The 13,969-nt window shown below is 59.2% G+C and overlaps 1 protein-coding gene across 9 annotated transcripts in view; it reads right to left on the reverse strand.

Moving 5' to 3' along the window:
* Positions 1–2,962: 2,962 nt before the first annotated feature.
* Positions 2,963–13,969, reverse strand: part of DHX58 (DExH-box helicase 58) — a 16,970-nt gene continuing 5,963 nt past the window's right edge. For 4 of the 9 annotated variants that reach the window (XM_034756047.1, XM_034756050.1, XM_034756051.1 and 1 more), the window contains exons 2-13: positions 13,651–13,855; positions 12,630–12,831; positions 11,806–11,996; positions 11,252–11,368; positions 10,832–10,958; positions 9,572–9,763; positions 8,809–9,065; positions 7,969–8,118; positions 7,198–7,359; positions 6,678–6,868; positions 6,033–6,129; positions 2,963–5,333 (exon numbers count right to left, since the gene is read on the reverse strand). In XM_034756047.1, coding sequence (XP_034611938.1) covers positions 5,160–5,333; positions 6,033–6,129; positions 6,678–6,868; positions 7,198–7,359; positions 7,969–8,118; positions 8,809–9,065; positions 9,572–9,763; positions 10,832–10,958; positions 11,252–11,368; positions 11,806–11,996; positions 12,630–12,831; positions 13,651–13,855 — 2,065 coding nt within the window. In that variant the 3' untranslated portion in view covers positions 2,963–5,159. Of the gene's footprint in view, positions 5,334–6,032; positions 6,130–6,677; positions 6,869–7,197; positions 7,360–7,968; positions 8,119–8,808; positions 9,066–9,571; positions 9,764–10,831; positions 10,959–11,251; positions 11,369–11,805; positions 11,997–12,629; positions 12,832–13,650; positions 13,906–13,969 lie in introns of those variants that run through there. The other 5 variants (XM_034756048.1, XM_034756052.1, XM_034756055.1 and 2 more) reach the window with 2 other exon arrangements.

The raw sequence follows: 13,969 nt of genomic DNA on the forward strand, positions 1-13,969 counted from the left end.
TTAGGTTGGCCTGAAAACTAAGGGCTTGGCTACAAAGGGAGTTATTCCAGTTTAAAAAACAAGGAGTCTGGTGGCACCTTAAAGACGAACAGATTTATTTGGGCATAGTCTTTAAGGTGCCACCAGATTCCTTCTTGTTTTTGTAGATACAGACTAACACGGCTACCCCCTGATACTTGATTCCAGTTTAACTGTTCCTAAGTCACTCCCTGTGTGAATGCTCTTACGCTGCAATAAAAGTGTCATTCCAAAAATGAATCCACTTCAGAAGTGGATTAAGCTAATTTGAAATAACGGTTTGTCTGCATAGGGAAATTAATTTGGAATATGCTAGGGTGTGAATGTAAAGTGGCTTAATTACCCTGATTAACTCCCTATGTTATTCTGGAATAAGAGTGCCTTGTTCTGAATGAATGGTTTAAATTAATAGTGGATTAAGTTAATTTGGAATAAAGCACTCTTATTCCTGAACAAAAATGTCCACATGTGGCATTAACCAGGAACACTTAATCCACTTTACGTCCTCACCCTACTTTATTCTGAATTAAGGTTCATGTGTAGACAAGCCCTGCTACGTTTCTCTAGCCAGACTCGCTCACTAAGGACGGTCTCTAGTACAAGCCCTGCTCATTTCGGAAGCTACCACACACACAGCCCCTGCTGTGGGTGCCAGTCTAGGGCGGGGCATACCTGGAGGTAGCAGGGGCGGAGTCAGACATCCCTCCACCCAGGACACACCTGAGCCTGCCTCGCCCTGGAGAAGTTCTAAAGAACCAGCCGGCCACCGTGTCTCTGCTGTTGCTGAGTGTGGGTCTGTGTCCCCTAACCTGAGCCTGCTGCGGTTACAAAACATGCTTACTTTATAGAGAGACAGTGCAGTTGGCTGAGTGATGCCAACGTAGCGTCGCAGGAGCGGAAGGGACCTTGGGGGGTCATCTAGCCCAGTCCCCTTTAGCTGAAACACACGTAGGAGAATGTACATTAAGCTCGGCTTGGCAATCAGTTTAAGCCTGGGAGTTAAAAGTTTGCCGGCATAAGAGTCAGGAGGAGTAAGTGACCTGGGGTGACGAGGTGGAGTGCTAAGAGCTGGGGCATGAACAAGTAACCACAAATCGTGAAATCTGAATAGCATTTTGGGGAGGTGGGGGGTTAAGTAAGGTACCTTACTCTAAGTGCATTGACAATGCCAACGAACGCATTGACACAAATAGCTCTATCGCTAATCAGAACACCAATGATGGTTACCTAGAAGGCTCCATATGGACAACAGGTGGAGATTTAATTACATATAGCCAGGGAGGTTAATATGTAAACAAGGGGGTACAAAAACTGATGTAGGGATATTTACCAGTGGGGCATCAGAATGACATAGGCGATTTATGGTGCCCTCCACTGCCTGTCTCTGTTTTCATTGCTCCATGAAGTTGTGAGGGTGTCAACTTTGTGGACAGTTTTATATTTTGTGTCCATTTATTGGCCAGTGTTTATCGTTTGCTTTGGCTTTTGATTGGAAGTTTTGGGTCTCCGTGTGTCGCTAACCCATCTCAAACTCAGCCTGAATACGTTTGTCTCAGGTAGCCATTCGAGTCCCGAACCTGTTGTTTGTGATCAGTTTGATTTTGCAAGTTCAATCCATTCAGGGTTACACTGAGGGTGGGGCTGGCCCGCCCGGGAGAGGCTGATGCACTGAGGAGGAGAGGGCTTGCACAGCTGTCATCTTGTAATGTTTAAAATAAATAGCTGGGACATGTGCAATGAGTTCGGTGGGGTCTCAGCTGAGTTCCCAGTGAAGAAACAAATCAATCCCATTAACTAAGACAACTCTTCCCCGGTGCTGATGGCTGCTGCAGCGTCTCTGCTGGCTGGGCCACGGAGCGGGGGCACGCGCCTTCCTCTAGCCCTCAGCCCCTTGGTGCAGTTACGCTCCCAGCAGCGCAGGGATCAGCTGTTCCAGCCAGATCGGATTCACTGGCCGCTTTGCTCAAGTGTTAAAAATGCAACGTGGCGAATTAACTAAAAAGCAAAACAGGAGATGCAGAAAAGCCCTAGCGCTGCTGCCGGGGGCTGTCCCGACGTGCCAGGAGCACGTCTGCCTTTGCCCTAGCGACCCCAGATACCCTTGCTGAATATTTGCAGGCTGCCACTTCGGCTGGTTCTCAGACCTGCCTTGCTGCAGCTCCCACATTGATCCTTTAATCTCCTGCCAGAGGGATCTGAGCATCAGCTCTGAAATACCCCCTGGGGCAGGTTCAGAGCCCGGCCCGACTGCTTCCTCCCTGTCAGGTGGAGGAGCTGAGCTCAGGTGGGTTCTTCAGACCAGGTCCTGATCAGGCTGTTTGCCCTGCTCAGGGTTCGTGGGCAGAGACTCATGGGCCGTGGCTGCTCCGTGCCCGTGGTGTGCTGGATGTGCCACGCACATGGTCTGGAGATCAGCTGTTCTGAGGGGCTGTGAAGGCTGGAGCCCTGTTTCGTGGGACATGAGCGCATTGAGCGGGCTGGCGGGGGGGGATATGTGAGATGGCTCATGGACTCTGCCTTTCCTCGGGCCTCCAGCCTGCGCTCTTCTGCGCTAAGAGAAACTCGGCAAATACAGACACGGTCTGAGACCACATGGCTCTGCCAAGCTGTCCTGCAGTGGCTCGAGGGCGTGAGTGGCTGCCTGTTAGGAAGCAGCGCACCAACCCCTACCTGGCTGTGAGTGCCACGCTGAGATCTCACCCGTCAATTCTCGCGTGTGAACTCCTCAGGCACCATAACAACCTAGCCACGGACTCACAGACAGTCCCCGGGGCACTCTGATCTGTCTGGCCACCCGGGTGGGCCTGCCTTTGTGAGAGATGGTCCCTTACACCAAGAATCACAGCAATATTCAGGTTACTCCCACTCCCGAAGGACCGCTCCTTACCCCAGGTTAAGTGCCCCTCAGATCGCACACCAAAGATGACATGCGTAACCAACCCTATCCTAACCTAGCGAAAGATTTATTCTATAGAAAAGGAAATCCGAGTTATTCATACAGTTAAAGCAGGTAGACATAGGCACACAAATAAGTTCCACTCTTCAGTTTCAAAAAGTAACAGGAGCTTCTATGCCATGCAAGCTCGGTATGTCCCGCGGGGCTAAGCCAAGCTGAATAGCTGGGGAACTTTGGCTTATGCCTAGCGATCCTTGTCCCATGCAAAGCAGCATAACGCTCCAGTTCCTCCTTGTTAGGGGTTTTTATTCCCTGCCCCTCTTCTGCTTGGAGGTGAACCTCAGCTGATGGGAGGAATTCACGGGCGAGACTCATCTTAATAGGGTGGGGGAGCGTAAACAACCAAGTCAGGGATGGTCTAGATGGTATTTGGTCCTGCCATGCGGGCAGGGGACTGGACTCGATGACCTCTCGAGGTCCCTTCCAGTCCTAGAATCTATGAGTCTATGAGTCTTTTGTCCACTTGAATGTTCCGCTCTAGTCTGTCTGGTGTGGATGGGCCTTCCTTGTGGGCTGGCAGTAACACCTGCTGGCAGGGACCGGCCCTTCGCACTAATCGCGCTCTCCGGGCCGGTCTTTACACAGTCACAGAGGCGGACAGCGCAAACGCTCAGCGATTACCTTACAGTGTGGGACACAGAGTGTGACTGCGATTAACGCACGTGGCAACTCACAGCAATCCCATCACGTCTAAGCACTAAGCACATGCGGACAATTCTTTACTACCTATTTTAACACCACTAACCCTCGGGGAGCCAGCCTGGTGCCCGCCGTGTATTTATCAGTGTTCAGGGGAGGTCTGGGGACCTTGGCATGAGCTGGCGCCTGGCCTGCCAGCGTCACAGCCTCAAACCCCCAAGTGGCAGCAGGCTGCTTGGAGATCAGCGTGCAAAGCAACTCGCTGGCCACTCCCGACCGCATGGTGTGGGGTCTAGGGACTCCGTGGGGCTTGTATTTCCTACCCAGCCAGAGCTAGTGCTAGGCATCACCAGACTGAGCCATGGCGCAGGGCCCCGAGAGGCTCAAGGAGGTCCCCTAGTGGCTCTATTATTATTATGTTCATAAGAACTTGCCTGTTTTCGTATTGGCTGCTCCCCTCTGGCTAAGCCCAAGGCTGGCGGTTCGGACAGCAGAGGGGCTGGCGGCAGTTCTGCAAACTGATCACTCGACACGCACTCGGCTTCGTGCAGCCGAGCAGGAAAAAACGTGGCTTCTGCGCACCGCGCAGGATCATTGCAAGCTGTGACCGAGATCGGGGGGCGCTCCCGGACAGGGGCAGGTGGGAGAGATGTGTCCTGTCCTTCCCAGAACCACAAAGAAATGTACCTGCAACTCCCCCGAGAAGGGGCGCGGCATTATCCTTGTCTGACGGGTAGGGAAACTGAGGCACAGAGGCGGGACGAGACTTGTGTGAGCTCAGCCAGTGTGTCCTGTCCTTCCCAGAACCACAAAGAAATGTACCTGCAACTCCCCCGAGAAGGGGCGCGGCATTATCCTTGTCTGACGGGTAGGGAAACTGAGGCACAGAGGTGGGACGAGACTTGTGTGAGATCAGCCAGTGAGTCAGCGGCAGAGCTGGGAACAGGACCCCGGTCTGTGATTGGGTCACAACACTCGGCTCCTTACCAGTGAGTGTTGAGGGACAGGGCAGGGAGGATGGGGGAGTGTGTTAGACGCCTAGGGAGGGCAGGAGGGGTTTTATGGTCAGTCCTGGGCTGAACAGTACAGCTGTTGGCTGGGGGTCAGACAACATGACCCCCACGATCCCTTCTAACCCTGTGGGTCTATGGTTCCTTGCCCTGTTTGGCCGGGACACGTCAGTCCCATCACCAGACCACCTCCCAGCCCAGAGCCTGGTCTCTGGGGGTGGCAGCCCCCCTAGGTCCCAATCCTGCTCCTCATGCTGTGCGGGCCCAGAGGGGCCCAGCAGAGCGGAGTGGGGCAGGAGCGCAGGGGGGCCCATCTCCAGGGGGTCCTTACTCCTCCATTGGTCTATCTCTGCCCAGTGCCCGGGCACTGCAGAGTGTATGGAGGAAAGACAGAGCCACGCCTGGGCAAAGCAGGGTTAAAATGCTTCCACTGTGCCCAGTGCTGATCTCTGGGAGGGGCGCTCCCGCCTACCATGCCAAGGGCTGGGCTAAGGCGCCCTATTGCCACGGGAGGGTGCTTGGGGCTCGGCCAGGCGTTACATGCCCAAGTTCCTGCTGCAGTACTCCACGTAGTCAAACTCCTCGATGGTGAAAGTCACCCGGCTCCATTGTTTGAGATGTTTGTTCCCGTCCGGCGTCGCCACCACGAAGTTTTTGATGGAGAGGATGGGCAGCGTCACGCTGCGGTAGATCATCTCCATGCCCCAGGCCTGCACGGACGGACGAAGGACACATCACCCGGACGGACAGGCAGGACCCACCGCAAATCGCCGGGACTAAACAGTCGCACATCCGGGCAACGGGGCTTAGCATCTGATCCCAGAGCTGAACTGTACAAACATCTCCTACTTATATACAGGGGAGTGTATAGACCTTAACCACACACGCCCAGTCACACACAGACCGACACGTGCTCACAAACACTCACTCCCACATACACCCAAGCTCCAATGGCTGGAAGTTTAATGCAGAAAAACTCGCACTGGAAATATGTCGCCCATTCTGAAATGTGGATAATTTGCCATCGGAGCAGACCCCACTATTGCCAATTCCCGGGATTTAATATTTGATGCTTTCCTTAAAGCCCCAGCTCTTGGAGTCATGTGATATCGGGGGGGGGGGAAATCTCAGCTTTCCCTTAAAATAAAAAGGAAGTTTCCATCCCTCATGGCTGTGCAGAAAAGCTGGGGGAGGGGAGCTGTGACCCCGAAAGGCTCAGAAACCCCCTTTTTTAAAACCTCATGGGTTTTGAACGTTTGGGGCTGGCAGCCTGGGATCCCCAAGGGAGGTGTGGATTCTCCGTCTCTCAGGCTCTGTACATGCAGACTGGGTGTATTTCCAGTTCAACCCCAGCGCCTGCTTACCCAGTAGGGGAGAGTCACCTGTGGGTGTCTCAGCCACGTACTCACCTGGCCGCAATTCGCACAGCTGATGCTGCCCCCTGGCTTCCAGTCCTTGAAGTTACGGGGAATCCCCACGTTGTTGGACGTGGCATTGTAGTAAATCCTGCGGGAAATGCACCAAGAGCCGTTGCCATAAGGAGCGAAGCAGATGGGGCTTGTGAGCCAAGAATGCCGGGCTCACAAGCAGAGCCAGCACGCAGCCACCTGGGGAGGGGAGCTCCCCGCCCACCGCCCCGGAAGAGGGACAATCCCAGCCCCAAGCTGCTCCCTGGATCTGTCCCTGGAGCGGACGGGAAGGACCCTGGCCTGATGGGGCCGACAGACGTGTCTCTCCAGGCTCTTGCTAGGAGAGGCTGCAAAGCTGGTCCCGCAGGGAGTCCCAGCGCTGAGCGAGGGACCAGCAGGGCTGCCAGGCCGGGGGCCCCAGCGCAGAAGGAGAGCGAGGTCTGAGGGCAGGGGGCCGGGGAACATCTACTACGGCATTAAACATGCCTGCGCTAGCGACTGTCCCCAGTGGGTGCTGGTGCTGCTGCCCACCTCTCCTCCCAGCTCTGGCAGCCCACGTGACACAGAGCGAACGGCCGGGGGCCCCCGGGGGACATGGGCAGGGCTCCGCTCGCTCGGGTCCCCGTCCCCCCGTCCCGCCCTCACTTGAAGTCTGGGTTGACGTTGACATGGTGCATCTTCTCCACGGTGCGCAGGTCGCTGCCGTGGCACACGGCCATGTTGCAGTTTATGCAGTGGAGGCGGACGGCGTCCGGGTCGTGCAGCTGCCGCTTCTGGTTGCCTTCAGCCTTCTTCACCTTCCGGCTAATGATGGCGCTTCGCTGCAGGGCTGTGATCTGGGGGAGGGGAGGGGCAGCTCAACGCAGGTGCGACAGGAACACAACCACAAGGAGACACCCACAGACACGCAGCAAGAGGCACCACCAGCCCCCTCAGCTCCACTCTGTCCCCTCCCCAGTTGCTGCCATCCACCACCCCGTGGGGCAGACACCTGGGGGCCTTAGCACAAAACACAGGCTGTCTGAGCAGCGTGGCCGGGGTGGAGAATAGGGCCTGAGGCCCTAGCCGGCCCAGTGCACAGGGAACCCCGCTCTGTGCCATGGGGCATGGACACGGGCCAGGAGCTGCTGGCCCCCAGGGCTGTGCCCTAGCGCCGGCCCCTCACCGTGTCCCGGTACTTCTTCTCCGGCATGGCCTGCACCTCTTCGATGACTCTTTGCGTGAGCTCCTCCAAGGTCTCGTTCAGCCGCTCCCGCGACACCTCCTTGCTGTTGGCCTTGGCGAGGACGGAGTACAGACTGTTCTCGGCGCGAGCGCGGCCCCTGGCCTGTGCAAACGGGGACGGGCAGTCGGGTCATGCCTGGGGTCAGCTCAGGAAGGAGCCCCAGGGAAAGCGCCGGCAGAGCCCCTCCCACCATCCCACTCAGGAGTGGGGGCATAGGAGGTCTGCAATGCCCCCCAGCGAGGGGGTTGGGTGAACGCTGAGCCCACGTGGTGCGCGCGGATTCGCCATCCCCTGGTGCTGCTGGCAGATGGCACTCGGGATGGAAGGCCTCCTGGGCGCAGCCTCCCCAAGCGTGCCTTGGGCCTGGCCTGCAGGGAGCCCCCAGAGAGGAGTGGGGAGTCTGGTCTCTGTGCCCCATGTGGTCCTGGCCTCGCCGCACAGCTCCCGCTCCGGAGCTCTGTATCAGCTCCATCGAGAGGGACCTGGCTGCGAGCGGCGCTCGGCAGGACTCCAGGGAGCTGGGGGCTGGGTGTGTGTCAGACAGACCCAGCTGGGTGGGCCTGGGACAGCCGGCTTCCCCCTGCACTGAGGAAGGCAGCGGCTCCCCCCACCCCATCTAGCCCAGCCTAGTGCTCGGTCCCTTGGAGCCAGGAGGGAGGGATCCGGGGAACAAGGGCAGAGCCTGGCCAGGCCCGGGGAGCAGCGGGTTACCTGCACCATGGCGATCTCGTTGGTCATCAGCCCATAGCGAACCACGATGTTGCATTCTGGGATGTCCAGGCCCTCTTCGGCCACGCTGGTGGAGAAGAGCAGGTTGAGGTCTCCCTTGCGGAACAACTTGATCACGTCTTGCTGCTCGTTCTGGGAAGAGAGAAGAGACGGAGCTGTCGTTCCCGCCCACCGTGGGCCTGGCCCGGCGCCGCAGGGATTCCAGGCCCCCAGGCCCCTCAGCAATCACCCAGCCGCAGGGCGAAAGGACAACAGGAACCTGGGACACAGAGCCCAAAGCTGCAGCTCTGCACGGGGACTCCCCAGGACACAGCTCCAGGGCCCCCGGCCACGACAGGGCGAGAATCACACGGATTAAAGCTACTGACTCGTCCCTTCCCTCCCAAGTGTGAGGGGACAGGTCCCCCCATGCTTCCTTCTGCTCACCCGGTGGGGTGGGGTAGGGCAGGAGAGGCTTCAGGGGGAGGGCCTAGTGGTTAGAACAGAGGAGGGGGCGGGAGTCAGGACTCCTGGGTTCTTTTCCCCACTCTTGGAGGGGAGGGGACTCCAGGGTTCTCTTCTCCCAGCTGCGAGAGGAGACTGGGTTCTAGTGGGGTAGAGCTTGGGGGTCAGGACGCCTGGGTTCTCTTCCCAGCTCTGTCACCAGCCTGGGGAGCACGGCACTTCCTTCTTTGGGCCTCAGTTTCTCGCTCTTTCCCCTGGCCTCTCTCAAGGGGGGGTGTGCAGAGCACCTGGCGCTCCTGGGCTGAGAAGAGCCGTGCAGGGCACAGCTGCCTTCAGCACCGTCTGCCCTCTCCCTTCCTTCCTCCCTCGCTCACCCACCGGGGTCATGTGCTTGGTCTGGTTGCTGTAGCCGGCTCCGGTCAGGACAGCTGCCTTAATGTCCAGCCTTGCCAGCTTCGCGTTCTCCTGGATCCACTTGTGCAGGGCGTGGGCGCTCTGGCGGGTCTTGGTGAAGATGATGCCGCGGGAGCGGTCCAGGGTCCGGAACTGCTCCTGGAGGATCTCCTCCAGCTTGCTCAGCTTGGGGTTCTCGTAGCGCGGGTCGCTGGTCAGAGCCAGCAGGGCTGCCTTGATCTCTGCAACAGAGCGTGCAGGCAGGTGAGAGCGGCAGCTCTGAGCCAGCGAGCCCCAGGGCTACGTTACAGCACTCGCACCCTGGCCCAGGATTCAAACCCAGGGCCTGCAGCGCTAAGAACACAGACTTCTACTGCTGAAGTGAAAGGAGCGACTCTGCAGCTGTAGGCTCTTATCCACTCCTGGGGACCAGCCCCCTCCCCATGGGTTACATTCATCCTAACGTTTCTCAAGGGGCTCGTCACACGTAATGCACATCTGGCAGCGAGTCCTCCCGGAGAGAGGTCCCATAAGCCCAGCACTGTGAGGGGCAGCGTGGCCTAGTGATTAGGACACTGGCCTGGGAGTCAGGACACATGGGGTCTGCCACTGGCCTGCCTGGGCAGGGTTCTCTGGCCTGCCCTATGCAGGAGGCCAGCCTAGATGAGCACATTGGGCCTTGCTGACCCCTCCCCTTGCTTTGTTATGGGCTCCCCCCCACCCCCCGTATCCTGCTTCCAGCCCTTACCCTCGAAGGTGCTGACGAGGAAGCGCTCCGTGGGGTCCTGCAGAACCTTGGTGACCTTTTCCAGCTGGTAGAACTCGTCCAGGGCGTTGAAGGCATCGATCATGCGCACCGTGTCATTGATCAGCAGCGCGTCGTTGTACTTCCGCAGGTGCAGGGCGCACGTGCGCTTCTTACGGCAGAACGACTGGGCTCCTGGAACAAAGCCACTGTAGCAACCGCTGAGAGCCAATCCCCCAGCACGGTGCCTTGGGCGGTCACTGAGAGCGGGGCCAGTGTGGGGACCGGGCTCCGGACTCCTGGGTTCTATTCCGGCTCCGGGAGGGGGGTATCTAGTGTTAGAGCAGGGGAGGCTGGGAGCCAGGACGCCTGGGTTCTATTCTGGCTCCGGGAGGGGGGTATCTAGTGTTAGAGCAGGGGAGGCTGGGAGCCAGGACGCCTGGGTTCTATTTCCGGCTCCGGAAGCGGGGTATCTAGTGTTAGAGCAGGGGAGGCTGGGAGCCCGGAGTCCTGGGTTCTTTTCCGGCTCCAGGAACAAAGCATGTGTCAAAGGCCCATTACACAGCGAGGAGGAAAAGGCACTAACAGAAAATGCCCCAATGGTGACTGTTGTTACTGTGCTGTATAACCTGGCTCAGTCCCGCACAGCAGCCAGGGCGCGGGATCAGAGGCCCCAGGCTATCCCGCGGGAGGGGCGGGGTAATTCCTTCCCCGGATCGCTTTGCGCCTCGGCGCATGAGGCTGCACAATCCTTGGGATCAGATTCATGGCTTGAGTCACTGCAGGCACCATTCCGCACAAAACCCCTCCAGGGCTATTAGCTTCCCTCCCACCCTGCAGCAGGAAGTCCCACAGCTAAGGGACATGCTGCAGGCAGCATTCTGCCCTCTCGCAGGCACTGTCATTGGGTGCCTGTTCTGGAGCCCAGGTGGTTTATCTAGGCCATTTGTGTGTAGATACAGTAACGCCTGGAGGGATCCCATTGTGCTGGGCACCCCGTGGACATGTAATAAGAGACCAGCCCTGCCCCCAAGAGCGCTCAGTTGAAAGAGGCAACACAAAGGGAGGATCGTTATCGCCATTTTACAGGTGGGGAAACTGAGGCACAGAGCAATGAACTGACTTGCCCAAGGCCAAGCGGAGCTGGGAATTGAATCCAATCCAATGCCTGAACCACAAGCTCAACCTTCCTCCCCCTGATTAGCTCTAGATTTCTCCCAACCCCCGTTAACCCCTCCCCTGCGCTGGCACACAGCCCCTCACCTTCCTTCCCCAGCTCGACAATGCGCTGCTCGTAGCTCTGGGTGCCGAAGTCCTGCGGCAGGCTGCCAACGTCCAGGTACTGGTGGATGTGGGCCATGGTCTCCTTCAGCTTCTGGCCCAAGGGATCCTGGGGAGCAGAGCGAGGCAGGGAGGGCTCAGAGTCTCGAGGGGAAGGCCGCTGCCCGTGGCATGCCCCGAGGGCACGGTGCAAGCCGGGTCAGGTCGCAGGCTGGGAGCACAGGGGACCCAGCTGATTATGGGATGGGCTCGGCCACCTCCCAGGCCCTGAGCTAAGCAGAGCTGACTGAGGGGTTTAAACCCTCAAGGGCTGTCGCTGGTCTCCCCTGCAGTGGGGTCTCTCTCTTCTCCCCTGGGGTCTGTGCCCATGTGCAGCCCGTGGTGGCTCTGAGAGCCCTTTACCTGCGGCCTCTCGTGGGACACGTCGTACTGCTTCCTGGGCTGAGGGACTTGAGCCCGCAGGTGGACACGGTGCTTCTGAGACGACATGATTTTGGCGGTGTCCAGGTTGGCGCAGATCTAAAAGGGTTAAACACACACACACCCCGAGAGCCACATGTCATGGACGCACTGAGCTGGGAAGGGGGGTATCTCAGATGTACCCAGGCAGGGGTTCCATCAGCATGGGCACATCTGGCTCCAGCAGCCACTCCCCCCCCCACGCCCTAGGACGTCCCGACAGATGCCAGGGGGAACAACGCTGCAGCTCCGTGACCCATGTGGCTGCCGTGGCTAGAATCTCAGGTGTGTCAGGCGACCAGAAGCCGAGGAGATGGGCTCCCTGGGCAGACAGTTTGCGTGGCCCCAATTCCTGCTCCAAGGGCCTTTTCCAGCAGCCAAAAGACAAGCCTGGTGCAATCTCAGGGAGGTTCAGCAGTTCCTGGGCCACTGGGGTGGCAGCCAGCCACGTCCCCCGCTTCGCTGGGATGGGGGGGCGTGAGGAATGCTCCGCTCACCTGCAGGATGTGCTGCTTGGCCCCCTGGATGCTGGTGGCCCCCCCGGTGCCGGGTGAGGCGGTGAGGCCCAGGATCTGCGGCAGCTTCCGCTGGCCTGTTAGCTTGCGCTCCAGGTAATCCTCCATGATCTGGTTGTAGACGCAGTCCTTGTGGGTGTGGTGGCATTCGTCAATCACCAGCAGGGAGAAATCTGCCCAGGGAGATGGGGCTGAGCCAAGCTGAGGGCCCCGGAGCGAGGCTGACAGGGTGGGGGCGGGGAGAAGCTCCGGAAGTGGGGGAAGTGACTAGGGCACTAGCTGGGGACCCGGGGTCAGTTCCCAGCTTTGCCACAGACTCCCTGGGGTGCCTTGGGAGGATTTCGAGGGGACCATGTGGGCAGGTGGACAGAGCGGGGGTCTGCTCTGCGACGTGACCAGCAACTGCCGGGGGCAGGGGGAATGACACTGTCTTTTCTGCCTCCCACGGACTCCAGATCAAATGTGCGCAGTTTACAAAACGCCGGCACTAGCCCTTCTGCCTCTCGATCTCCAAGGCAAGGCAGCCTCCCTGTCCCCACTGTATCAACAGGGAATGAATCGGCCACCCAGGGCTCTGTCCAGGGACCAGCCTTTTCCCTCACTCCCACCATCTCCATCCCCCAGGAGCTGAGAGTCAAGCTGGGTTTTCTCGCTGGCTTGTGCACGCTCAGCAGTAACCAAAGGCCAGATCCTCAGCTGGTGTCAACCGGAATTGACATGGGCACAGCCGATTGAGACGAGCTGGGGATCTGGCCCTGAGATCCAAGCCCCACGTGGGTCGGCTCCCATCTGGGCCGGGCTCCTACCGGTCAGCTCCACGTGCATGTCCTCGTCCTGGCTGGTCAGGGCGTTCTGCAGGATCTTCGCCGTGCAGATCACCACGTCGCTCAGCTTCACCTCCTTGGCGAAGAAGAATTTCTGGTCGCTGTCGCTGCTGATGGGCGTGACCCGGAAGCGATCCTGCAGGGCCTGGAATTCCTGCGTGTAGTGCTGGTCCACCAGGTGCACCTGGCCACCCAACACGCAAGAGACGCCCTGTGAGGCCTGGGGAGAGCCCTGGCTGCTGAGCTGAGCAACCTCCCATGGACAACAGAGGCAAAGCTGCACAGCGCCGCGCCCTGCCCGAGCCAGCCGCACCCTGCCTGTCTAGGGGGCTCCAGCGTAGAGCAGGCGTTTGGGGACCCTCCCTCCTTAGCACGGGTCATCGGCAGGTTTTGAACCCAGCACCTTCAGCACAACTAACGGGTAATGCCATTAGCTAGCAGCAGTAGTAGGCTGTTATCTTCTCACATGGACCAGCTGTGCAGAGAGCACAGCACACAGTGCCGGGGTGCCATGGGGGAGGATGGGCGGCCACGAGGCCTGGCGCTGGCCACGCTGGGACTGAGCCAGCTCTCGGCTGCCTGGGCAGAGGGCGAGGTGGGCATGTTTTGCCCGCTTGCTTTCCCACCCCCTGCGTGAACACAGCTCCCCCACCTGGCGTCAAGTCCGCCCCCTTGAGACCGTGAGGCCAGCCTGATGCGGGTGACTAGCCCGACTGCCCGCTGCCCCCGCAGCCACGCCTGGCACATGGCGACCACCCAACGAACGTGGGGACTCGGCCACAGTTCCTCCGTCGCACGTCTGTGTGCAAAGACCTGAAGGCCTGGGGTGGGGGCGGTTCCTCACTCTGGCTGGTCCCTCTCCGGCTGCAGCCCCAGCACGTCCAGCGTCCCCATCATGTCTGGCCGGGGATAGGCCGAGGGGAGCGCCCGGCAGGCCAGGCTGGGAGAATCATCCCCACCCCGGCATGAGCCCTTCCCCCCACCAGTGCAACTCCGGTCTCACCCTGTTCACCAGCACGGCCACCTTGGCCCGCTCCCGGGTCTCCAGGTGCCTCTTGCACACGTAGGCCGCTGCCCGGGTCTTCCCTGCCCCCGTGGGCAGCCAAATGATGATGTTCTCGCCCTCCAGGGCGGGCACGATCACCTCCCACTGGTAGTCACGCAGCTCCATGCGGGCGGGCACTGGGCACCTGCAGGAAGCACAGGGCCTATGTGAAGGGGGCAAAGCTGGTATCAGCATGGACCAAGCAAGAGGGGCTAGCCCCCTGCCCTGCCCTCCAACCCCTCCCCCTCTACACCCCTTACCTAGCCCCCAATCTGAC

Source organism: Trachemys scripta, chromosome 23, assembly GCF_013100865.1.
Source record: "Trachemys scripta elegans isolate TJP31775 chromosome 23, CAS_Tse_1.0, whole genome shotgun sequence".
Lineage (NCBI taxonomy): Eukaryota > Metazoa > Chordata > Testudines > Emydidae > Trachemys > Trachemys scripta.